The 27,388-nt window shown below is 42.7% G+C and overlaps 1 protein-coding gene across 2 annotated transcripts in view; it reads right to left on the bottom strand.

Annotated features, from left to right (window-relative positions):
* Positions 1-27,388, bottom strand: part of Fam13a (family with sequence similarity 13 member A) — a 92,986-nt gene that overhangs the window by 3,716 nt on the left and 61,882 nt on the right. For both annotated transcript variants that reach the window (XM_028895265.2, XM_028895264.2), the window contains 9 exons: positions 18,844-19,048; positions 18,248-18,386; positions 17,557-17,638; positions 16,555-16,775; positions 15,790-15,873; positions 9,100-9,195; positions 7,199-7,282; positions 3,144-3,340; positions 2,284-2,385 (listed from right to left, as the gene is read on the bottom strand). In XM_028895265.2, coding sequence (XP_028751098.1) covers positions 2,284-2,385; positions 3,144-3,340; positions 7,199-7,282; positions 9,100-9,195; positions 15,790-15,873; positions 16,555-16,775; positions 17,557-17,638; positions 18,248-18,386; positions 18,844-19,048 — 1,210 coding nt within the window. The remainder of the gene's footprint in view (positions 1-2,283; positions 2,386-3,143; positions 3,341-7,198; positions 7,283-9,099; positions 9,196-15,789; positions 15,874-16,554; positions 16,776-17,556; positions 17,639-18,247; positions 18,387-18,843; positions 19,049-27,388) is intronic.

Raw genomic sequence — 27,388 nt, forward strand, 5'->3', positions numbered from 1 at the left:
AAATGCATGTAGCAAGCACCCAGCCACCATGATTCCTTTTCACTTCATTACAGAGTCAAAATGGGCAAGGGAGACAGAAGGAGGCTTCATTAACAAATGAAGCTAATTTGATTCTTGTCTGCTTTGCTTTAGCAAAGGATTCCAAATGACTCCTTAGCAAAAAGGCAGTGACAGAGGACTAAGGTGAATATCTGCCACCCAGTCACCATCATGCCCTGTGGAGGGTTTCTCACTCTTGAGATGTGAAAGTGAGCTGGATGCTATGATATCATTAGGCCCTCACAGCTCCAAACTTGAGTGATGAAGAAGTCATTTTCTACCATTCACTGTGGAAATAGCTTTCTCTAAAAATGTCTCTGGCCTTCAGAAATTGAACTTTTGCCAGATTTACAACCAAGTTAATGGTGTGCCCTGAGACCATTTAAAACTCTGTCCTCAATCTGTTTCCCTATTGTGAATTGAGCCTATTTTAAGGTTATCTTCCCCTTAAGAAAACAATGTAACCAATCTAACTGTGCCTTGCACTTCCCATGTAATCAGCTTTTACAAGATAAGCTAAAGGCATAGCTTTAATCTTAAATTTTGTACAAACTCAGAATAGTGTGTGAGTGGTGTGTGTGTGTGTGCACGCGCGCGCACGCGCGCGCACACACACACACACACACACACACATGCGATGCTGTAGAAATCATTTACTGATAGCAGTCAATAGGTTGAAAGCAGACTTAAGAAAAACAAGTATCTACCATAAATGTTGGCAGCAATATATGGATATAGGTTGATAATATTTGTTTTATTCTGGGTCATTCTGGTTCATAAAGTAAATTTTTCCTTTGTAAACTCTGGTAAAAAAAATTAAGACCAGTGATTCCTCATCTCCTTCTCAAGCCATATTTTTCTGTGATATTCTATAAATATAGAGGAAAGCCTAATATTAGGGACAGAAGGAAGACACAGGGGGAGAAGTGGAGAATTTAAATTTGGGCTCACTCTTAGTTTAAACTATTCCAAGACAAACAGTCTTTTTTTTATTTTTTTCCATCAGTGTGGCACCAATGCAATTTCTACTTTCTTAAATCTTCTGTGGGCTTCCATAACATATATTTCATGTATAGAATTCTATGTACAACATGTGAAGAGAATACAAAAGGCAAACAGACAGAAACATCACATTAACACTTTAATAATTAATATTAAATTGACTTATGTAGAAGCTGAAGGCATGAACTATGGAAATTGACATGTTTTAGATGCCAATCTCTTCCTGCCCAAGAATTTCAGCTCTATGAATACTGTCTCCTTCAAACAAAGTAACAGAATGGCCATGGAGGCCTGCACTTTGTCTCCTGCAGAGAACAGCAGCCAGTGGTTATTATTATTTTGAGAATTACTTCTTTTGTCTACTTATCTATATTCTTTAGTCTGTGTGTAAGGGAAAGATCTTGAAACTACACTGGGATATAAAACATAGTCCCAAAGCTAATTGTTATAATTCTTTTATTTCTTCACACTCTAGGACATGAAAGTACTCCAGAGAAACTACATACAGTTTATCTAATTTGGATTAATGTAAAACCAATTTCAGATGGTGAAACCTAACTCCACAGAGAGATCTCCTCATGGTCTTGTCCCTGAGCTCCCAATGTGATGTGAGGAGGACTCTGTGACACACACACTTTCCCAGCAAATTTAATAAAGAGACAATTCAATTACACCTTAAAACTCACTGGATAAAACAACATATTCACCAGACAGATACATTCACTACTGCTTCTCACACACCCATTTCATTCAAACTTGGCAGCTGTCGTCTTGGTTCTTTTAGTTTTTGTAGCACCCCTGAGTAAATCCAGGACTGGGCACAAACTGAGCCATATCCCCAGTCCATCTCTGGATTTTAAACTGTGGTTAAATCCCCTGTTATCATTTTTCTCCCTCTTGTTTCCTGAGAAAAAAACCTCAGTGCTGGCATTTTGAAATTCAGCTCCAAGCTACTTGTTTTAACTGAGAACCAAATGTGACAGGCTGGTTTTGCATATCAGCAGATGCTGTATAGGTCCTGCACTCTGTATGAGACACATTTCTTCTTAACTATACACATAAATCTCACGGTCTCACTGAAAATCTCTGAGGGTCCCTGGGCATAAACCTGAGGACCTTGTTACAGGGAGAACATAGCAAAGTTCTCACGTTGGAAGCACTTCACAGATGGGACAGAAACAGAGAGCCTGGATTGTGGACTAGGTGATGGGGAAAAGGAGGGACAGAGAGACGCACACATACCTCCCATTTTGTCTGAAAAAATTGTCCTCAAAATCATGAAGTTTCTTTCGAATCATTTTCTTCTCTTCTCTCATTTCCTGAAGGTATTCCAAGAGTTCAGGTCTAAAAAGGAACATGAATTTCAGAAAACTTAAATATGAATTGTTGTATATGTAATGAGCATGTGATTTGATAGGAGTCATGAAGAAAGAAAGCAAAGCAATTTAGAAGTCATGGCCGGTGCTTTCTCTGGAATGTCCACATTCCAAAAGAAGGCGAGGCTCCGGGGGCTCTTAGGGGATCGTGCCACTCATGAATTATTAGATATTGTGAAACCCTACAGCATTTTGTCATATATATATATATATGTATGTATTTTTTTTTGAGAGAACAAAGTGATGTCTGTACTCAGTGTAAGATGATGAGCTGTGGTGGACAGAGCCACAGTGTCATTCAGAGATCTTCTGTTTGTTCAGGCAAGATCTCAAAACTTCCTCAAATAATCTGGGATAAAATACATGAGAAAACTGATAAATTGATACAGTGTGCTTTTCCTTCCCTCTCTCTCTCCCTTCTTCCTCCACTCCTCTCTCTCTCTCCCCTTCCTCCCTCCATCTCTCTGACCCTCCCCTCTCTTTTTCTAGATCAGGTTGTACTCCACAGCTCTGGGCTGACCAGGAATTCACTCTGTAGCCCAGGCTTGCCTCAAGCTCACTTATTCTTCTTCTTTAGCCAACAGGCCCATCTCCTTATTTTAAATCATTTTCTTCTTCATTTAAACACACCCTAAGGAAGTCATTGGTGGCTTCCAATGTTCCAAACTAACATTTCTATTGTTATTTGCACCAAGCCACTCCAAGGCCACTGCCCAAACAACATACATTGAAGCAGAGTGGAGGTTCGAAAGGCCTGAGTCCTGGCTGCATTTTGATGGCATTTTGTCATCCATTGGTGAAATAAATCCATCAGCATCGTCTTCAAGTTGGTCCAGGAAACAGTGTGCACTGCAGTCTGTCTTCAGAGCGACGGTGAAGTCTGGCTTGGTGGAGCTGTCATCCTCTGAGCCCTCCTCTTGTTCCTGGAGACACAATCTCAGTGAAACTCGGAGCCTATCTTGGCGTGTGCTTCCACTACAAGCGTCGTTCAGAAATCACCCAGTTAACCAGGCTCACATCCTCTGTTTCATTAAAACGGCAGCCCCAAGACTAAGTGTGGAAGCACAGCTGGAGGAAGCCAGGAGGCACTTCCTGCCTCAGCTGTGCTTTGTGTCTTTAATCTCTGCCTGGCCCAAAGAAACAATGCTTCGGTATTCTTTTCAATTTAAATTATTTTAAAACTTGAGATAAAAACTTGATTTTTAGGTAAACAGTTTTGTAAGTAGAAGGAACAGTTCCCCCCTATGCCATTTTTACAAACTGAGGCAGCAGATTCCCGGAACCTGGTGAGGCACAGCTGGCAGGCAACATCTGTCAGCCTCCCTCTCCTCCTCTACCTCCCCTGCATGAGGAAGATGAAGGAGAACAGACCCAAGAGCTCAGGCAGAGCTCAGGCCTATATACTGCTGCTTCAGAGCTTGACCAAAAACTGTGCAGAACCCATGTCTGGTGAACTGTCTATCAATTCAGATTGCAAAGAAAGCTGTGAACAAGCATTTTACAGCTGGAAAGGGATACCAAGGAAAGCAACAAGTAAGAATGTAAGATTGCATTTCTCAGAAGCTCTACTAATGGGCTGGAGAGATGGTACTGTGGTCAAGAACTCTGGTGGCTTTTCCAGAGGACTCAGGTTCAATTCCTAACACCCATTATCTCAGCTCACAACTGTCTGTCGTCTGTAACTTCAGTCACAGGAGATCCTATGCCTTCTTGTGGCTTCCAAAGACACACACACACACACACACACACACACACACACACACACACAGTGCACAGTCATACATTCAGGTAAACACTCATATACATTAAATAAAAGTAAATAAAAATCTCAAAAGTCCTCCTACTTATATTTTAAAGTCTGGAGAGGATTTGAAGCACTCTGATATTTTTCCAGATAAACTGAACAGAACTACTCTCAGTGGCCTTGGAAAACCATGGGGAAAATGACATACAAAAAAAAAAAACAAAACAAAAAACAAAAAAAAAACCCTGTCAAAATAAGCTTGTACATGGTAGATACTCAGTATAGCACCCAAATAATGCATATTTGGGAAAGAGCCAGTGGTCAGTTCCCCAGCACTGACTCCTTTAAAGCAGTTGTCCTTTTTTGATAGGACTGGTGTGATATCTGGATTTAGATAAAGAACAGGGTACACAGATCTATCAAAACGAAAGGTGACTATCAGCCAAGATGCTACAATGGTGACATGAACCTGAAGGAGACAGTCCCTAGTGGGTTCTTTGCCTGGAACCACTAGTCAACAATAATTAGTTACGTAGATGATGACATAAAGGGCGCAATACCCACATGCATCAATGACAGAGTGGACAGGGATAGCTAGTTTGCTATAATACAGAATCTATATTTAGTTTACTTCATCTAGCTTGATAACAGTATAAAAAGCAGTTGGAAAGTTCAAGGTCCTGTAAGTAGGTTAGAAAAAGGAAAAAAAAAAAAAAACCTGGATACATAGCCAATAAGAAATCTGAAGGTAAGCATCATGGGATCACACAATCCCTGAGCACAATGGGAATCAAAAAGAGGTGGGTGATGGACAGTAAGTCTCAATGGTATTTGCAATATCCAGTGTCATTTTTGGCTGTCACAACTAGAGAGGGGATGGTAGTAACTTGTGGGTGGAGACCGGGAGTGCTAGGAAACATCTCACAGCAGTTATCCTGATCCAATGCTGCAAATTTGACCAGTGGATGTCCACAAGAGACAGGATTTGGAGAACCGAAAGGGCCTCTGCCATCAGGCAAAGTAAGGCCTGGCTCCCAGTCTACTGTCCTGGCTAAAACATAGCTAGGATAAAACTAGCTCTGGGGAAACACAAATAACCTGACCTACGTGTTTACAGCAGAGCCAGTGGCTGCTGAAGGACCTGAAACCCACATTCCACGAGGAGTAGTAAGAGCTTGGAGAAAAGGTTTCTAAGGCAAGGAGTAGGGTGGGAGGAAATGGCATATGACTGGAAACGTGTGAAGAGCTATAAAGAGAAGAAGCCATATGTGTCTTCCCCAACCTTCCAGCAGAAGTAGGGGGGCGGGGCAAGCTAAGTGTGTGTGTGGAATGTAATGAGCTATCCTAGCTACAAAAACATCAGTTTTCACTGTGATTATTTTACACTGATCAAAATAACACATTCTAAAATTACATGTTATATAATTGTATTCTATTTTGTCATTAAATCTGGTTAGAAAACAAGTAAACCGTTAGCCACTTCGGTTACTCAGCTCATGTAATACCCAGCCACATCCTCCCACTGCTCTGAAAGTGTCTGTCTTGAGAACAAAATCCCATTCCATCATGTTTTAGTGGGTTTCTGGAGTGGACAGGAAAATTCTCTGGGCTTATTGTGGGCTGAAAGCCTTCAGAACCTTCAGAACTTGAGCTGGCTCTGTTTCATACAAGTTAGTTTCTTCCCCCCCAAAAAGTAAGTATAACTGGGGATAAGTTTTAAAGACACCATTTAGATTTGGTCTTTTTTTGCTTTTTATCTCCAAACACAATAAATTATAAATTGTATTAGAATTACTATGTGGCCGGGCGTTGGTGGCGCACGCCTTTAATCCCAGCACTCGGGAGGCAGAGCCAGGTGGATCGCTGTGAGTTCGAGGCCAGCCTGGGCTACCAAGTGAGCTCCAGGAAAGGCGCAAAGCTACACAGAGAAACCCTGTCTCGAAAAAACCAAAAAAAAAAAAAAAAAAAAAAAAAAAAAAAAAAAAAAAAAAAAAGAATTACTATGTGTTATCAAGAACATGTTAATGACTGTGTCTGATCAGAAGAAAAAATGAACTAAAAGACGGCAGGATTTACAAAAGCAAGGTCACCATTGCAAAATTGCTTGTAATTGTGGTCATGGTGTGAGCCAGTGGGCAATAAGCCGCAGCCCAAGTAATCTTCTAAAAAGTTTTTGCTAAAGAATAAGAACGAGTAGAGTTTCATTGTCCAGGAGGAGCATCATTAGGATACCTACTATTCATTTAATGAGGCAATCATTAAGTGTCACATCTTGCATGTATTCAAAAGCATGTTTTTACCTGGTAATAAGTCCATTATAAGCTGCTGAGAGAAGCATGCTAATTTTCATATACAAACTATCCAAATTTGCTCAATTACCAAGATTCAGCTCATCGGTAAAAACCACAATGGACAAAGCACATTGCCTTTCATTGATAGCAAAGCGTATTGTGAGAAAATAGCTGTAATTTTAAAGATAGACTATAGCACACTAGCCCCGATGTCCCAGTACCGCACCCATAATTCAGGTTCTATTTATGATGTGATTATCAAGCACCGTCTGTCTAATACATTAAAATTAGGTATTGTAGTGCGGGTTACCTGAGTTCAGGCAAGGAAACGAAGCTTTCAATTGATCACCCTCAATAGATGATTCTGAGATAATCATCCCTAACTACAGGAAATAAATGACCGCTCTCATCTTAGACTGTCACAAAACTATGGGCGGGCGGGCCTCTCCAAACTCACTTCTGCTTTGGGCTTAATTTTCCTCTTTGGCCCTAAATAGCTCCTAAGAAGTAATCATGAGTTTTGAAAAACAAAGTGAGGAACAAAACAGTCTCTGTGATCGAAGCAAAAGCAAAACAGAGCAAGTTAACAAAGAGGAGACTAGAAGAAAACTTTGGGAAGTAGGTCATGAACGTTCACAGCTGGCTCGGGTAGCTGCTGGCTTGGAGGGAATGCGACTAGACCCGCTGCCCAAGGACTGTGCCTCCAGGTGGGGTTAGCAGGGCAGGGTTCGCACCCAGCTCTTCACCTTTGTCTCCTTGAAGAAGGAAGCAGTTTCGCCCTCAATGATTGGCTGCAGCAAAGGGCTTCTCCGTTTGCTGGAAGGGGACCCCTGTGAGAAGTTAACAGAGAGGTTATGTTATGAACCGCTTTTCCTCACCTTATAGCCCAGACCATTTGACCACACCAGTATTCACTACTGTATTTTCACTACAGTAAATAACCATTTCCCACCAAAAAGCCCCCCCCCAAAACTAATACACTCAAAGCTCTTTTTCTAGGGGATCCTCCCTTCAGAGCCTACACACGCAAATCAGAGGACACAGTCGAGTAAGAATGCACATGCTTTTCAAACCCAACTCTCAGGACTCCCCCAAGAAAAGCACTTACCCCCACACCCTCCTCCCTAGCCCCAGCCAACTAACTGTCATTAGTAAGGAGAGTAGTTCAAAACCAAACAACTATGTGAAGGCTGTTGAACTTCTCTGTTGTACATTCACCCAATTTAGGAACCCTAAGTGTTCTTAACTGGTGAGAGACAATGACTCAGTTTACATTGCCATTTTATTTATTAGTTTATTCAGCAGGAAATTTGCAGAAGAGTAACATTCTTTAATCACACCTGCCTAGAGTCTCTGGATTGTCTCTCATTCATAAAAACAAGTGCCCTACTAAAAGAAATATGAGAGCATACTCTAGGCCTAGAAACAAAGAAATGAATAAAAAGACTAAATGAAGCGCTAGATAATAGTAGCAGATACAGAGAGTAAGCCTTTTAAGAGTGCTATCAAACCAAGGGCACTATGTTAGCAGGCAAGGGTGCGGAATCAGGCAATACTTCTCTAAGAGATGGACACGCGCTAAGATCTCAACCATATCTAACCTGGGGAGGGAATTCTCAGGCTGGCTAAGGAAGGTCTGTCAGTGTTAAAATACTTCCCACAGCCAGACACGAGCTACTGTTTCCCTTTGACAAGGTCAAATCCAGGTGCTAACAGCAGTTATATCTCAGGATGGTGGCCATGGTAGGCAACTTCCTAAGCACTAGGCTCCTGCTCTTTCCTTCCGCCCCCTCTCTACCCCCATCACCCACAAAACAAGGACCTTCTCATTGGAGCTCTTTAGATGGTCCTCCTTGGGTGAAGTTCTTAGGGAGTGGTCCCTCAGTGAATGGGGAGAGACTATAACAGACAGAAACCAGAGAGGCGCTCTTTGGGATGAAAAGCCTGGAGAAGGTCCATCCCTACCTCTTATGCTCTGTCTCCAAGGAATGGGTTTAGGTGCTGGCCCTATGAGTGCCAGAGGAATGTGTATATGATCAAGTCATTCCTCAGGCAGTAAGACATGGCTATCAATGGATGGTTCAACTACTACAGCTTGACCTTTAATGAGAATGGCAGTTAGGATATGCATAGGTGGGGTTCCTCCAATAGAAAGGGAGGGTTACACTCACAGTGAGAGTATGGCTAGGGCCTGGTGTTGGTTAGTTTTTGTCAATTTGGTGCAAGCTAGGGTCACCTGAGAGGAGGGAGCTTCAGTTGAGAAAATGCCCCCTTTGGATTGGCCTGGAGCATATCTGTGAGGCATTTTTTTTTTTTTCTGATTGATGTGGGAGGGCCCAGCCCACCATGGGAAGTGCTACCCATAGGCAGGTGGTCCTGAGTTGTATAAGAAAGCAGGCTGAGTAAGCCATGGAAAACAAGCCAATACGCAGTGTTCCACCATGGCCTCTGTATCAATTCCCGACTCCTTCCTTGAGTCCCTCCCCTGACTTTCCTCCATGACAGACTATAAGCTAGAATAAACCCTTTCTTCCCCGAGTCGCTTTCCTGGTCATGTTCCTCACAGCAGTAGTTGAAACCTAACCAAATCAGGTGCTCTTAGTATAGCTGTGGAGCTGCCAACAGAAAGAGAAAGAGGCACACTCACAATGATGGGAAGAGTGCTGGCCCGGGACAGGATCTGTTTGACCAGTCGGTACCTATCATACAGAGGCTTCATGATCTGACGCTCAGCCTTTGTCACCTGAAAAGCAAGACCAGGACACGTGAGAAGCCAGCTCCCAGGTCATGCTCTCCCTTGTCCCAGCATGCTCTGGACTTTTGTGGCCCAAGGATGCTACAATTTACAAAATGTATTTAAACCGATAATAATATTTAGTCAATAAATAAAAATGCTGCAGATTTACACTGCTGATCAGTGGAAACTACACCACTAGGGCACTTTCTTCTATATCTGAATAGCGGGGTACATTCTTAGTCACTGTGGTCTTTTTAAAACTCAAGACAGGTGGCTGGAGAGATGGCTCAGGGGTTCAGAGCGCTAATTGCTTTTCCAGAGGACCTAGGTACAATCCCCAGCACTCATGAAGCAGTTCACAATAATCTGTCACCAGTTCCAGGGAATCCAATGCCCTCTTCCGGCCTCTGTGGGCTCCAGGTATGCATGTACATGGTATACAAACACACACGAAGGCAAATTACCCATACACATAAAAATAAGTAAATCAAATTTAACCCCCCCCCCAAAACAAAACAAAACAAAACAAAAAACTCCTTAAGGGGCGATGATGTGCGATGACTCAGCCTGTAAAGCTGCATATTTTTGAAGCCGGATGACCTGAACTTGACATCTAGAACTCAAGATTCAAAATCTCCAAATGGTGTATTATCCAGAGGGCGCAAGGAAGAAGGCAAGTGTTTCTGCTATAATTACAACCACATGGTACTCTAGTCAACTTATTGGAGTTCATTTCTTCCATGTGAAACTGTTCCCTCCTAAAAGTACGATTCTGGCAGACAGAGAGTATTCAAGGAACTTTCATTGCTGGAATCCACTGGGTGATTCATTCTGGCTTTCTTTATCTGGCACCCTGCTCGAAATCTCTATGCAGCAAGACAGACTCCAGTCCCGTTTCCTTGGGTAGGATTTGAAACCCTTCGTCATTTGTGGCTTCTCCCTTCCCCACTGTACTTCCAACTCCGGGAATAGACTAGGTTATCCCACGCCTAATGCTGTGATTCCCGCTGCAAGCCAGGGGGTTTCTCTCTTCTTTATTTGGAAGTTGCAGATGAGAAGCCAACTTGGCGTAACCCTCTTTCCCTGTGCCCCGTCCTGAAAGGATGATCCTGTCCTCCACATCACCATGTGTGCTGGCTACTCTTGCATCAGCTTCACCCAGACCACAGTGGTTTTCGAAGAGAGAACCTCAGTTAAGAAAATGCCCTCCCCAGATTGGCCTGTGGTGCATTTTCTTGATTGGTGATTGATGGGTGGGGGGGAACCTCATTGTGGGCAACACCACCGCTAGGCAGGTGGTCCCTGGTGCTATAAAAAAAGCCACTGAGCAAGGCAGGATGAACAAGTTAGTAAGCAGCATTCCTCCATGGCCTCTGCATCAGCTCCTGCCTCTAGGTTCCTGCCCTGTTTGAGTTTCTGACTTCCTTTCATGGTAGACTGTAAGCTGTAAGATGAAATAAACCCTTTCCTTCCTTAGTTGCTTTTGGTCCTGGTGTTTATCACAGCAATAGAAATCCTAACTAAGACAGCATACCCCCAAGTTACTTACAATGCCTTGTAATTTCAAACCCTTTTACATTTTTGTTTTGTTTTGTTTTTTGTCAAGACAGGGTTTCTCTGTGTAACAGCCTTGGCTGTGCTGGAATTCATTTTGTAAACCAGACTGGCCTCGAACTTACAAAGATTTACTTACCTCTGCCTTCTAAATGCTGGGATTAAAGGCGTGCACCACCACGCCCAGTTCACTTTCACATTCTATCGTAATTGTTCACGTGTGTATCTCCTGGTTTACAGTATAGCCTGTTGGATGTGGGGGCTTATGTTTTCATATCCTGAGTAGGTATTTTAGCACCTCATCCAATGGAAACATTCTATACATGCCTGCAATGTTGGTGAATGAATAGTTCAAACCTATCTAGGTGTGCCTAACACATTGGTATGCATGCATTTCCTTTGGTACCTCAATGCACAATGAGGTAAAGTATATTTTTAGATTTGGTTGCTGGGCTTCTGCATTCTATTACTGTTGCATTCCTGAGAAAGCAAGAGTTTCTCAGGTAGGAAATGACATAAGGTATGGAGCTTTACCATTTCTTCCAGTCTTTGGAAGATTCAACTTCAAAGATGGTTCCGGATTATGTAAATATGTTGTCCTGTGTGGCTTTTGTATCTGTCTTTCTCAACATGATCAATAGTAAATCACTTTGGATAAATTTCACCAGCTAACAGGACACTGCAAAACATTGTGGATTTCCTGCTGTTGGCAACAATAATAATAATAATCTCCTTCCACCTCTTTATCACAGTTTTAAGAGTTGTTGACATGCTTCTGCTTCTAGAATGTGCCATATGAAATGGGATTTTAAAATCAGTTACTTCATTAAAAATGACTGCCAGGGCAGCAAAGCGACTCGGAAGTCATTTCATATGAAATAGCAGATCTACTGTTACTACTGCACACCTATTTTAGTGGCTAACACTTGAGCTGTGACTGCAGGCAAGGGCAGCACATTCTGGAGAGCCATTTGGCACATGGGTGAATTTATGGCTTGTTCATCACACTCCTCAGCTTATACCAACCACACTGGCCATGAGAATTCTCTGTGCACCACGTTCTGATGGTAAACTCAAGAGGTCAGTTCAGAAAACAGTTGATGACTCAAAATTACTTGAAAATTACTTTAGGCCAAACATGTATATGCTATCTCTTCAAAATTCTTTCTCCCCTCTTTCAAAGCCTAAGTTTACATTTAAGTAGTAGAACTGGATGGCTTTGCAACGTGTGGAAACTGAGTTCTTATTAAGATGTATTTCATATGACAAAGCAAAACAACATTAGCCAGTGTGGTGGCACATGCCTTTAATTCTAGAACTCAGGAGGCAGAGGCAGGTGGATTTCTGTGTGTTCAAGACCAGCCTAGTCTACATAGCAAGTTCCAGGTCTGCATAGTGAGACTCTATCTTAAAACAAAACAAACAAACAAACAAACAAACAAAAAAATAAACATGAGACAAGAAGATCAGGGATGCACAGCATTTCCATTCTGTCTTCAGAGTGACATAGAAACAGCCCTACTCACTTACTGCCCTGATTTTGATTACTCTGCAAGAGCCAGACACTGTTTTAAAACCTAAAGGGGACACTTACCCAATAACTGTTCACATTTAACCAGGCAAATCCTGGCTAGAAATCATAAAGCTTGGACAGCCCAATGTGCCTGCTTTTACATCATGATGGTTTTCTCTTATCCTCAAACAAAACTTTTCTACAACATTTAACTGATGTTACCTGGATGTAAAAGTGAATGACAAAACAAGTGACCTATTTACTTTGATGATAAAGACAAAATTAGAGCCATAGAATCTTAGAGCTAGACAAACCTTGTTCTTTAGAGGCTAAAACTGAGCACTGCAAAGACTAATGATTCTCCAAGGCAACAGAGCTTAAATGAGAACCGGATGTACTGACTCCCAGCCCAGGTTTCTCTCTATTCACAAATGCGTCAGCCCTGAACAAAGCAGGATCTAGCAGTGTGATCATGGGCTCTTCTAACGGCCGCACTCTGGGCCCATTAATTTAGAAAATGGCAACTCTTTTATAAGTTAAGAATGGTGGGATGTTTGTGTAAAGACCAGAAAATCCAAAACAATGCCTAACCAGAGGCTAGTTCATGTATGGACTCATAATTTAAACGTTAACTTGGCTATACTCAGTACTAGGTTAGTCAACGTGGTTTTGAAACACAGAGTTAAAATATACCAGCGAGGCAAAGAATTAGGAAGAAACCGGAAGCACTGGTCAAGCAACCTAGTCTCTCCCCCTGCACATTGATTATGAATGGTGATATGGGGGAGGGGGCTTCAATTATTTGTTATATTTTTCTGTGACATCGTTCTTTTGAAGACTTCCAACACTCTTGTTGAAAAGGGCACACTTCAATAATAGCACACACAGAACGATAAGCCCACTTGCTTTTGTATGCCACACATGTCCATCTACAGCGTGCTCCGTTAAAGCAAACAGCTTTGCTGAGAGCTGCGTAGCACATGACTGTTTGGCTATGATCCTGGTGGTCAATGGCCTGTTAAATTGGAATCTGCAGACTTAGAAAAAAAAACCCCACGAGTTCTGAGTCTATTTTATGAGATAAAGGAACTTGGAATGACAGCTGAGCACCGGAAATGTATGTACTTTTTGTGTAATTGTGTTTATGTTTAGGGTTTAACTATAGCAGAAATCTAAGAAATAAAAATTTACGTTGATTTTCAGATTGGCCAAATATCAAGGCAAGTTTGCTTTTTTTTTTTTTTTTTTTTTTTTCTGAGGAGGTTAGAGCATTGTGATCCAGAGAGAGGCAGACAGACGTGGGAACAGAGATAAATGACATTCATATTTGTTCTCTACCTTGTGAGATGCTTGAATCTTGATCTATCTGAAATGGAACACTAAAACTTTGTATTCTTAATAACAGGCAGGTAAGAAGAGTATCCTCTTCACCCCACTGTGGTCATCTAATGTCAAGGGCAGGAGAGATAGATCACATGATTTTAGCCACAGTGAGAACCGTCATTTACTATGCAGTCCCAAAGCTGCTATTTCACGTCCTCTGTTTTGAGCTTACAGGTCAATATATGTATAAATGTCTCTGTGTGTCTCTTTTTCTTGCCATGACAACCCATCACAGATATCTATCAACCAAATACCAAGAGCTCAAGTGGTTACTTAAGGAGCACGAGGTGTCTACCAAGATGAATTCCTACAATTCTGAGGCTCATGGTGTCTGCACTGTGGAATGAGATAGAGATAGAATGAAAATCTTCCCAGCTGAAAGCCATGAAAAAACAAAAACAGCAGCAGCAGCAACAACAAAAATCCCTCCACCACACAAACCAGTGAAGCAATAATGAGGGTTGATCCTCTTAGAATGCAGCTGTGTGCTCTCTCAGGCTGGAGACCCCGGCCAGGAAGCTTTTGACGGACTGTCAATATTCCAGCTAGAATCCATGCAAGGGAAAGAGCTATGCAAAGGGAAAACAGTGTCACAGAAGCCCTCTAGTGGCCACAAGTTCCACACTTGGGATTCTGAGCTGCTGTGGCAAAGGGGCCTTTCTCTGCTCACAACAGCTCAATTCTGCTTCTCATGGTCCTGAATACTCCAGGACAGAAGGACAGCATTTCACAATCTTTGAACTCTGGAGCACTTACTATTTGGTTCAGTGCCTTAAAAAAAAAAAAAAATCTAAAGCCAAACTTGGCTGAACCATGAACATTATCCCAGAGTTCTAGTATTTTTCCATTGCCGGAACAGTCCAGCAAAATGAATCAGCACGGGTGCCAGCATTAAAACAAAATAAAACGAAACAAACAACAAAAACCTGATCTGTTGAGAACTAGAATGCAATGGAGAACACCTGGACACCTTCTGTGGCTAGTCCTTGGGCTTACACTGTGTGACAAGTTTTGTGCCAGTCACTGAGGATTAGGTTCACTATTAGGTAAACAACACCCAGAATCCTCACCCCTCCTCACCCCAACCCATGACTGGAGGGATAGTTCTGTGGTAGAGGGTTTGCCTAGCCCCTGAAGAACCCGGTCTAATACTGTGCCTTGTTTAAAAAGGAGCTTAATATATCATTCTGGAAGCTTCTGCACTGAAAAGAGAGTATCATTTAGGAGAAAAGATTAAATTAATTCATTGAATCAGTAGTTATGATAGAGTGGAGGAAGAGTCCCGTGTTTGGGGGCTTTGTGAAAATCCATGAATCTAAACTTCATGCTTCCTGCCTGGGGGAACTGCTGTTGCTGTTGCATTTTTTTCCCTTTGGTTTTTGGTTTTTTTTGTTTTTGTTTTTTGAGACAGGGTTTCTCTGTGTAGCCCTGCCTGTCCTGGAACTCACTCTGCAGACCAGGCTGGCCTCAAACTCACAGATATCCACCTGCCTTTGCCTCCTGAGTGCTGGGATTGAAGGCGTATGCCACCACACCCCGGCATTTCTTGTCAACTGTCTGAGAAGAAGATTATGAAGAGTAATAGACAACAAAAATATCTAAGTCCCCCAAGGAAGAGAGCAGAAGCCTGCCTCACTACTGGCTTCCCTAGAGCTAGCAAGAAACACGCAACACATGCTTGCTAAATGCCAAGCCACTTCAGATGCTTCCTGATATGATAAAAAGGCAAAACTGCATTATGGACTTCACACTTTGGGTTCTACACACCGACAGGAATCCTTTAGAAATGCTGGCTGTGTCCTGCAGCGCAGAGTAACAGTTTTATGACAGATGTTCAAGCTTAATCCCTTTAAGATATGGCTGTGGAAGCTTACAGTTACCTGCAGCTTATAGTTGGCTGACTTGGGCAGGAGGTCACTTTCTTTCAGAATTTTATGCACTCTATACTCTCCCTTCCATCCTTTACCTCTCTTCACTTTCAAGAGGATATTAGCAACTTAAGTTTACTTGCAGACTAATGTTTGTTGGGATTCAGTTAAGTTCAAGGTCTAATACTTTTGAAGGCCCTATTTCCTGGATGGCACTAAATTGTAGAAACTTTCCTAAACCAGACAACTGACCCTCATGAGAAGGTTTGGTACATCACATACCGGCCTCCCGTGGATGCTTTCATAGTATAGAAGCGCTTTCTGCAGGGCCACTTTCTCATTGGCAATCTGGTCCTTGGTCATATCCTGTGTAAACACAGTGGTAAGAAATAAAACATGGGAAGTACATTTGAGCACATTCCACCTTCTTTATTTTGTCAAGCACATCTAAAGGAAGGGTTAAACTGCTCTGCCCAAAGCTCACATAGGAATGAGAGAGCCTCTTGACCTCCCACCAGAAACACAGAGTGCACAGCACCATTGTCACCAGCTACCTGGAACACCCACAGGGCAGGAAAGACCCACTGAAGACATGGACTGACTTCAATGGGTCTGGCAATAGCTGCAGTTATCGGCTACATGCTCTTAAAGATTTGCGTATAATCCCTCTACGCAGAGAGTCAAGCCATCTATTAACCTCAATAAGTCCATTCTGTTGTGGAGTCAAAAGAGCAATCTGCTTTCAATCAGTAGTCAGAAACCAAAGTACCCACAGGTGAAACACTCCGGCTTTTATAAAAGGTATCCTTGTGCTTGTTGGGATTCATGTGACATGCCCTGTCCCTTGTCCTCTTCCCCCTTTCACTGGGCGTAATGTTGTCAAACCAGGAGACAGCAGAGGAGAGGAACTCCTGGCTGGGAAGTGAGCTGAGCAGGAGGTGAGTGTGGTAAAGATATCAGTAGCCATCTGCATGGCCTGTGTTCTCATAATGCTGGCTGCACTGGCTTAGGATGGGCATTCCCCCAGGCTCCCTAACAGCATCATACCTTAATGTCCTCAGGACGGCTAGACTCCTCTCGCTTCTCTTGGAGCTTCCTCTGTATGCATTCCAGTGTAGCTTCAACGCTGGGCCTGATGGCTTTATCCACCAGTTCTTGCTTCTTCTCATCTTCCTTTTCTAGCTGGGAACCAAAGCTCTTGGGGAGTGTGTTGCTTCGTTGCCGTGTCCTGGGGGTGAGGCCCTCTTCAGAGATCTTTAGTTTTGACTCTAGGCAATTAGATTTGGAAACAGAGATCCATGAGGCTGAGGTTGGCTGGACCCAGATTGCTTCAACTGCCATGCCAATAACTGCTTAGCTCTGACTTCTTTTCAGAGAGTATTGAATCATGGTGTAAGAGAAAATCCCTGGATCATTACACAAACCAAACTAATAGGCTCTTCCTGGATCTTCAGAAATGTTTCCCAAACTCTAATTCCTAGGAAAGTGTTAGCTTTTAGCACCTGATTTTTGGCTACATAGGCTTGGGCTCTGAGTTCAGAAACGAACAGTTTCAATGCATTCTCTTAGTGCATGTAGATGTGCTGGCCTAAAACCAGACACTGACAGCTCTTTTTCATCCAGTCTACATGCCCCGTTTTATTTATTCCATTTAGTTGTTTCTGTGACAAGCCCCTAAATACAGCAAGCTGTCTGAGGGAAAGGGCCCTCACTCTTCTCACAGATTCAACTCTGATGAGATGCTAACACTCCAGCAAGTGCACCTTTAGATTAAACTGCTGCTTCAGAAATATTGATGTGAAACCATCCTTCTAGGAGAAGTGTGTGGAAATGAAGGCGGGTTGAGGAATTCATATCTGGCCCGGTCTGGTTTGGTTTGATGTGAGGCTATAAAAAGTGTTGGGATGGTGTCGCATGAAGACCTGGGAGAACTGGGAAGTGTCTTCCGGCCCGGGGCACCCCAATGATGACACTCAGAAGGACCCACGGGATTTGGCTCCTGGTTTGTTCCACATCAGACTCTGCCAGTGGCTGTACAACTTCACTTACCTTTAAGTTGTTTCCGGAATTTGGCCAAGTCATTTGTCCATTTCAGAACCTCTGGGTTGGCGGCTTTATCGCTGTGGGAGGGCTGGGAAAAGGAAGTCTAGAGTAAATATGTTACTGCTTATTTCTGATACTCCCACAGACTTCCTTAGGGGCAAAATAATGGACCTTTATGATCATGGACTCCTGTGAGGTCCATATCTCCTTTTCTACCATTGGCATGTTTCAGCTTATGAGGCTAATGGAGAAGAAAGTGACAGGGATTGTGGCCTTACACTGCAGTCCCTTAGAACAATCCCCTCTTGTCCCTGGCTTGGGAAACTAAGACAGAGCTAACAGTGGAGGCAGCCCGCAAGGAGGAAACTGTAGAAGATAATCTTGAATCAAATTTCAGCTCAACAAATAAAATGCCCTTCTTTATCTGCTTCTGGTATCCTCTGCATCAGTGGTTCTCAAGTTTCCTAATACTGTGACTCTTCAATACACGTATGGTGACCCCCAACCATAAAATTATTTCATTGCTACTTCATAACTATAGTTTTGCTACTGCTATGATTCATCATGTAAATATCTGATTATGTGGGATATTTGATATGTGACCTCCAAGGGGGTCATGACCCACAGGTTGAGAGCCACTGCTCTCTCTACATGCTGAAGGGTGTGTTGGGGTGAGGAGACCCCACAGAGAACTCACTCTGTACTTCCTCTCCTCTTCAAACCTGTCCTCAAACTTGCGGATCTTCTTTTTAAGGGTCTGGATCCTTCGGGTGAGCTGCACAGGTGTCAGGTCCTCTTGCTCATCATCGTAGGACCCAAGGGAAGAGCTTCTCCGCCTGTAAAGAGCATGGTCTGGGTGAGCAGCCCCGTGAAGAACCAGTAATTACGGGAAGGGGCACTGGGGTATGAGAGAATAAAAACATCTTCTCCCTTTTGATAAAACCAAGTGGATGGGTGCATTTTCTGACTGGGAGTTCTGCATATACCACCTGTAAAATAGGTCTGTGTTTCTCTCACTTCCACTTACGTTATCAGAACAATCTGAAACTGACTGTAAGACTGAATGTTAAATTTGAGAGCGCTTTAGAAAGGAGGCGCTAATTGGAATTCAAAATGAGATCTGCAGTTGGGCCATAGCTCAAGTGGAAACTCCAGCACAGCTTGTGTACTAGGATAGAGGTGTGTCTTTGCACAGACTGCCAACTTAAGTTTTATAAGAGGGCTAGCCATCAGTGGGCTAGCCCTTCCCTCTCTTCCAGTGTCATGTGACTGGTGAAGTTGCTTGGAACATACCTCATGAAAGAATGGGAATTTGGCGGAGATGGAGGTACTTCTGTGTCATCCAGGTACTGCCTGCTCTGCCCATAGGCATAGAACCTGGGGGACAGCATGGGGTCACTGTCCTCATCCAGAAGCTGGTGAATCAGGCGCCCAGCCTGGGGGGAGAGGCGGGCTTCGTCAGAGTCCACATTCTCTTGCTGCCAGGAAGGGAGGGGCTCTGGAAAACAGATGTGGTTTAAGAGGTGAACACTGTTTTTGAAGGCCTCATTATCCAGGTGTCCTGAATGCTCTAGGTTACTACCCACTGAGTGGTTTCTCACTTCAGATCCAAGGTCCAGAGTAGGCACTATGCCTAACTGAAATCACCACTGTATCTCATACCCACCACCTGCCTTTATCTCCATTCTTACTTCCTTTCAAAACAGAATTTGCTAGGGCTGCCCTGAGGAACAGCCTGTAAGGTGTATATCCAATTGTGTCTAATTCCAATTTCCCCAACAGATGAGTGAAACCTTTCCAATCAGGAGCACCACCAAAAGAGTGATGAGTGTCAGGGATGGTGCACATAGAACTATGACAATTCTGACGACTAAGGAGCCATGCTAGACTTGTGAGATACTATTTACCAAGGGTTTACAGTCTCTGTGTGGGTCATTTGGGAAGCCTCCCCCCTGTGCCTCTGCCTAGCACATGGGATTAGCATGCTTCTCCCTGTGCCTCTCTGCCTAGTACACAGGATTAGCATGCTTCTCCCTGTGCCTCTGTGCCTAGTACACAGGATTAGCATGCTTCTCCCTGTGCCTCTCTGCCTAGTACACAGGATTAGCATGCTTCTCTCTGTGCCTCTCTGCATAGTACACAGGATTAACATGCTTCTCCTTGTGCCTCTCTGCCTATACACAGCATTAGCTTGCTTCTCTCTGTGCCTCTCTGCCTAGTACACAGGATTAGCATGCTTTTCCCTGTGCCTCTGTGCCTAGTACACAGGATTAGCATGCTTCTCCCTGTGCCTCTGTGCCTAGTACACAGGATTAGCATGCTTCTCCCTGTGCCTCTGTGCCTAGTACACAGGATTAGCATGCTTCTCCCTGTGCCTCTGTGCCTAGTACACAGGATTAGCATGCTTCACCCTGTGCCTCTCTGCCTAGTACACAGGATTAGCATGCTTCTCCCTGTGCCTCTGTGCCTAGTACACAGGATTAGCATGCTTCTCCCTGTGCCTCTGTGCCTAGTACACAGGATTAGCATGCTTCTCCCTGTGCCTCTGTGCCTAGTACACAGGATTAGCATGCTTCTCCCTGTGCCTCTGTGCCTAGTACACAGGATTAGCATGCTTCTCCCTGTGCCTCTCTGCATAGCACACAGGATTAGCATGCTTTTCCCTGTGCCTCTCTGCCTAGTACACAGGATTAGCATGCTTCTCCCTGTGCCTCTGTGCCTAGTACACAGGATTAGCATGCTTCTCCCTGTGCCTCTCTTCATAGTACGTAGGATTAGCATGCCTCTCCCTATGGTTTGCATTTGTAATTTCAGAATTTGATGCCTGGAACCCATAAGGTGGGAGGAGAGAACCAACTCTTCAAGCTGTTCTCTAAGCTCCACATGTACGCTGTGGCACAGGTGCAACACACCCCCTGCCCTGTACAAAATAAATAAAATAAATAAATAAATATTAAAAAAAGAAAGCTTTAAAACTATATCTAAAAGATTTCAAAGTAAATCTTGTATGGCATGCCATTTTCCACTTATAATACTCTGCACTGGGAGCTTCAAATGCACTTGCCATTCAGTGATCTCCATAAGGCTAATTAGTACTTGCCATGACCTTAGCTTCTGGGATGCCTAGAATTTGAAGAAGAGAACACCTAGCTGCTCATTCAACTGTGAAGCTTGAAAATGTATGCAGCTATATAGAATAAATGTGCTTAAGCTTTGTATCTAGAAAGACAAGATTGTAATCCCAGAATGTCAGAGCCAGGCTAACTGCATACTTAAAACCTCTCACTCTTGGTACATGTTTAGAGTAACCCAGGGAAACAGGTAACAAGTATCAAGATACAAATCCTTAACTCACCTCATATACAGAGTATTTAAGTGAAGGTCCAGACATGACTGACAAGCAGGCTGACAAACATGTACACACATGTTTATCTATACACATAAACACACACACACACACACACACACACACACACACACACACACACACACCAGAGTGCACACACTTCAAAGCTGCCCAAATGATTCAAGTGCCCCCATGATCACCAAGTTTGAGAACTACTGATTCCAGACTGCTGAGAGATAAGACTACTGGGATCTGAAGAAGTTAAGAACCAGCCCCCAGGCAGTGAGAAGAGTGAGTCTGCCCTCTTGCCTTCTAACTTCTAAGTCAGTGCTTTGTTTTAGAATGTGCCAGAACTACAAAATCAGTGATGACCGCCTAAAGCTCAGGAAGACTTCACAGCAAAATAGGAAAGCTAAGCATGCTCACCTGAAATACTAAGTCATAAAGAACAAGGTTTGAAAAGTTTAAAGGAACTCAAGCTATCTGAGAACACAGATAAATATTTTAAAAAATAAAAAAATGTTCAAGGGGCAAAAAAGTCCTGTTTATTGAGTCTCAAAATATGGGGCAATTCATGTGGCTAACCCTGGACACAACCATCTCATTCTTTGGATGAATGGTGTCGGTCTCTGTCGGCTAAGTAGAAGGTTTAGGACTGAGCAGCTCAACCAACATAAAAGGATGAAAAGCACCAGGAAAGGAGAGAGCCAGGACAAGGGAAAATCTGGGAGAATCATAAAGTTTAGTGTTAAGTTGCAGAGGATGAGACTGTTAAACTGACCAGACTGTGTCTCCCATTTCCTAAGACAAAAATGAACTCAGCCCAGACTAGGAGAGGGTTAAGACGGCCTAAGCAGCCATGCAGCTGGCCATAGGCTCTCTACAGGGGAGTAAACAATTAAGGGGAGTGAGAGCTGTTTTGGAGGGATGTGAGACTTTGATATAACAAAGTATGATGTTGATAATGGCACAAGAGCGTGCTAGTTAGTTGGACATTTCTATTCATCAAGAAAAAAGAAATAGAGTTTGAAAAGATCTTACTTTTGATCCTGACACCCTCAATTTGAATTTTAATCCAGAAGAATACATTCTCTAAAATGAAAACGTCTTTGAGTTTTCCACCATTTGGTCTCTATGATCATGAATTCATTATAAACAGACTGAATTAAAAGTGGTGATTGGCAGCTAACCTGAAGCCATCTATCCATTCTCTTGTTTGATATAGCTTTATTTTGTGTCTCTGTCATGAAACAGTCAATTCAATGACAAAACAAAACAAACAAAAACAAGTAAACTAGAAAATCCAAATACATCCTTTCCTAGAATTACCAATGTTGAATAGGAAATAAAATGACTGAGGAAATTGTGACATTTTCCCACTGAAGCACATAGGTAGGGTAGATGAATCCATTATTGAAAGATTAGAGATGTAAAGTTATTATGAATTTCAGCTTTAACAAAATAGAGGACTGTCGCATCATTGGTCTGCAGGTGGAACAGAAGTGGAGAGTTCCCCGCTCCTGCGACATGGAACACTTATGTGAGTGTCCCCCTTTTCTCCTTTCTATACAGTCTCAAATTTAAAGGATCTCATTTCAGAAAGTCACAAACTGACATGTAGCATGAATCACATATACTAAAGAGTCAATACAGCCAGTTCCACATTTTAGTCTGAAATATTCTAGCTAACATTTGCTAATATTCACCCAACTAGGCAACCAGGCAACTTCTTTAAATAGCGTGAAGCATAGTATATGCAGTTTCATTGCTTTGTAGAGAGCCAGTTTTGAGGATGCACCACCAGCCATTTCTAATGGCTGCTTGACAAGTATTTTAGATTTAGTAACTCTAGAGCATTGAAACAAGGATATTGCAAATGTATTCAAAGGGACAAGAGAAAAGATGCAAGGCTTCACACTTGACTCTTCTCCCACAGCAGGCCATAAAGTGAGCACATTTTCATTTTCAAATAAAACTCCCTTCAGTACACTCACAATGAACTCTAGACTCTTTTTTTTTTTTATTATTAAAAAACTAATTCAGGTCATTTGACATCATAGGAGGTCATCAGAAATAACAAATATAAAAGCTGTGTTCCTGCTATCTAAGTGATAAGAATGGGTTCTGAGGAGTCTTAATTCAGATACTGCAGTCCACAGGGGCATCGGGGGAAAGAACTCATGAGAGGAAGGACTTCACCTCCGAGCAATGCTGGAGCAGGGCATCGAGACAGCTGCACTCTGTTATCTGGCTGGAGCCATTGTCTATATAAAAGAAACTGGTGATTGGAATGACTTACTTATAAGGAATCTGGATGAAATTAAGGGAGATGATATTTTCCACGCTTCTTTTTCCAACTATGTTATTTAGAGCCATTATTGTTTGGCACAATGTCATAACTCTCCTTTTAGCTGTTCAAAGAGGTGCTTGTACATCTCAGACATGGAAAGACAGAGGTCACAATGGAGGGATTACTTTCATAAATTCTTTTTAGTGTCCCATTACCTTAGAACAATGGTAGTCTTACTAAATTGTTCAAAACGTCTTTCACTACCAGATTTATAAGGAACCTCAGCAGTCAGCTGTGTCATGGCCAGATTTGATTTTTTTTTTTTTTTAAGGCTCAAGCATCTGTTTTGTTTCTATCTGCAAAGTTAAGAAGCAGGTCCTCAACTGGTCTGCTTAAATTATTGGACAGAATAGGGCCGATGACTTCAACCAATAGGAACAACGCTCTTTGAGGGACTGACCTAGGGGTTTACCCATTTACACATAGTTTTTTCTGCTTGCTTGTTTTTTTCCAGACATGGTTTCTCTGTGTAGCCTTGGCTGTCTTGGAATTCACTCTGGAGACCAGACTGTCCTCATACTCACAGAGATCTGCCTGCCTCTGCCTCCCGAGTGCTGGGATTAAAGGGGTGTGCCACCGCTGCCCTGCTTCACATAGTTTCTTAATCAGTTACTAATGCATCACCCTGCCTGTCTTCCGTTCCTCACATGCCTCAGAGACAGCTATCACCAAGACCCTGCCAGGTGCCCAGCTGCTCTCTCTTCAAGTGCAGCATTTCCCAGGCCAGGGTCTGGCTTACTACAAAGAAAGGAATGGAGGTTAGTGTGAATGGGCAGCACTTGGCAAATACATGAGGACCTGCTTAGTATTATTGATTTTGCTTCTTTGAAAAATAATTAATTCTTTGAGAATTTCATACAAAATATTGGCTGAATTTCCCCTCAAAAGTATATTTTAGAGATATTTGTGGAAGAGAAATGCAGTAATATTTACATGGTACCCATAGGATGTGGAAGACAGCAGGTATTAGCTCATTTAATCATTGCTGTTGTTGTTACACCTAGTTAAGGACAATGGAATCAAGGCAAAATGGAGACAGATTTTCTAATTTGCCCACAGAGCTGATCAAGCAGCAGAGCCAGGATTTGACCCAAGAATTTGGTTCTTATCTGCTTTATTTGATGGGATGCCTGATTAGTATTGTTTGGGCATGAGCGAGAAGTTAGGAGATGCTCAGCTTTCTTAATTGTACAATGGAAGGGTTCAGCTGGAGATCTTCTAAGATCGCTTGCTTCTCCATGATTCTTCCAAAATACTTTTTTTTTTAACATGGATGAATTGATTGATTGATTGTGTTTGTGTGTACTGTGGTGTATATGTGGAAGACAGAGGACAACTTTGGGGACTTGGTTTTCTACTTCCACAATGTAAGTTCTAGGGCCTGAACTCAGGTCATCAGACTTGGTGACAAGTGCCCTTACCCACTAAGCCATCTTGCCAGCCTCTTTTTATGACACTTACAGAGAATTTCTCTCCAAAATTGTTGTCCATTGTAAGTAATAAGTGAGAAAAACTAAGTGTTTTGTGACCTTTAAAAAATGTCCTATTAGCTATTTGTGGTGGTCAACACCTGTAATCCCAGCATGTGGAAGGCTGACGTGGGAGGAACTTGAATTCAAGGCCAGCCTGTGCTATAGGGTCTCATTGTGTAGCACAGGCTAGCCTCAAAGTTGTGGTGATTCTGCTGCCTCAGTCTCCCCACTTTGGGATCACAAGTGTGAGCTACCATTCTCAGGTCAAAGTGCTCTTTACACCTAATTTCAGGGCAAATAAAGTACAGTTATATGTTTAAATCTCATACAAATCTGCATGCATGGGACTTAGTAACATTTTAATTACACAGTCCTAATTACCTTTCAGCATTAGAACAGTGCCTTTGATTTGTGTATCCACTTAACTTTTGAAGACTTGAAACCCTGACACCAAAAAGAATAATGGCATGGTAGATTACATAATGTGTCTTAAAATATGAAGGCACAGTTGATTACAGGCCAGCAAGCGGGATGAGATGGGCCCTATGTTCACCTCTCAAGGGTTCCACTCTGGAGACTATGGAATCTACTTACTGTTTCAATCTCTTTCATTGTTCCCTGGATTCCTAAGCTTAAGAACTTGGAGAGCATTATTTCCCAGACACACGCTGCTCCAACCACACCCATTCAGGCCACCCTAAATCAGCTGACCCTTCCTGGCTACACACCAGACTGTGACCAATGACACGGGCCAGCGAGCAGGCTCGCAAACACAGAGTGTCCCTCCACACAGTGACTTTGGGGCTGTTGGAGGCTCAGTGTGGCCATGGGTTTGTGCAGTCCGGTGATTATTGCTTCCATCTCCGCATTTTGCTGCCTTGCTTTTGTGTGCACAACTTAAACCAGTGTCAAGCTGCTTGCCACTAGAAAAACACCTTCTCATGCATCACTGAAGCTATAAACAAGATGACTTTCTAGCCACCGAATTTATCGTTATCATTTTATCTAGCTTTACGTATTTGGTTCCTTTATTTTGACTATACTTACGGCCATGTTCCTGGTATAAAGCTATTTGGAAATTAAAATAGGTCATTTTAAAAAGGTTACTGAGAGCAATAAACAAACAGCCAAAATGACCTTGAAAAATAAATCCCTGTAGATTTGAAAGGTGTAGAAGTTCAACAACAAACGCCAATGTAATGGGAAAAAAGAATAGTCGCGACAATTTGCATGAAGCCAAAGTCTCGTGCTCCAAACAGCCTGTAAAGCGCATTTTCCCAATAACCTTTTAGAAAACATCCTGCTCAGCCTTCTAAGGAAGATGCTGGTTCCTCCATATTTTTATTCTCTGCAGAATAATTCTTTAAAGTAATAGAATGGTTTCTAAGAAACTCTAAATTGACTTTCAACCACTCTGGAACGCGTGTTCAGCTTTATTTTAGGTTATGTATGTAGAGAGAGAAATTTGAATTTATGATTAACCAAGAGAAATAATCAAACCAAGTTCAGTCCATTTCAGGGGAGGGGCAGGAAGCAGCTGCAGCTCATTTGAATTTTGGCTCCAATTTCTTCTTATTATTTAAAATCTATAAGATAGGCTGTATCACTGAAACTCAAACTCATTTATTTATTTTTGCTTTTGCTATTATGTGGGCAACAGTGAGCACTCTGAGACTCTTGCGGGTAGAGAAGGCAGGTTGTTGTGAATTTATAGATTAAAAAGACACATGATTATTTCAAAGTGGGCAGAAATGAACGATAAACCAACTGATATCCAGACATAGATCACTTAAATTTAATATGACATGAAGCAAGTCAACCGTGCCCTCTTTTGTTCTCTGAATATTTTGAGCTGGGATGATGTGACAAAATTTCAGATCTGCTGCCTAACTACGTGAAAGTATCCAGAACGGGTTTCTTAGATTACAGGAGGGAAAATGAAAATAAAACAGTCTTTCACAAAGCCCCGCAGGCCAGGACGACAACTAGGTCAACTTTTCACATGTGGGCTTTTCAGACGGACTTTGATCATTGGGTGGAAACAGAGGGGTGGGTCTGGATAGCGGGCAGGGCACACCAGCACTAGCCGGGCTGATTTTCATAGTCGTGACCCTCTGCTAAGTCATGGTGGCCTTCAGAAAGTCACTCTATCGAGCGCGGACATGGGTTTGAGTGTAGACAGAGGGATAAAGAAGGCACCTTGATTGGAACTGCTGTCCGGCCCTCTCTGACAGAGTTTTGATAAAGCTAACTTCTTCCTCAAAGTAAATTTCTGATGTTTTCACCAGACGTCTCTGGGGGAAAAAAAAATCTAAAACTATGTTTTCAGCATTCAGTGTTCTCATTAGTGTGTATTAACCTGATTGTTTTTTTTTTTTAATGCATATGTTAAAAGATAGAAGAAAAGAGAAGGAAAATCATCTTCCTTGACAACTTGGAAGGTGTACTGCAGGAAGTGAGTGATGTAGCGGGGTGACTGGTAGGTAGCAGGGGGGCAGCTGAGGCGTGGGGGTGGTGGATGAGGTAGTGGGTGGCCGGCTTTCTGGGACATACCACAAGCAGGGGCAGCATGCTTGGTGGGTTAAAAATATACTGCAAGGTGCCACCAGGACAAAGAGCATGCCTGTCTTCCTTTCCTGTACTGCAACTACCCTAGGCAACACTAAACAC

Source organism: Peromyscus leucopus, chromosome 3 (assembly GCF_004664715.2).
Source record: "Peromyscus leucopus breed LL Stock chromosome 3, UCI_PerLeu_2.1, whole genome shotgun sequence".
Taxonomy (NCBI): domain Eukaryota; kingdom Metazoa; phylum Chordata; class Mammalia; order Rodentia; family Cricetidae; genus Peromyscus; species Peromyscus leucopus.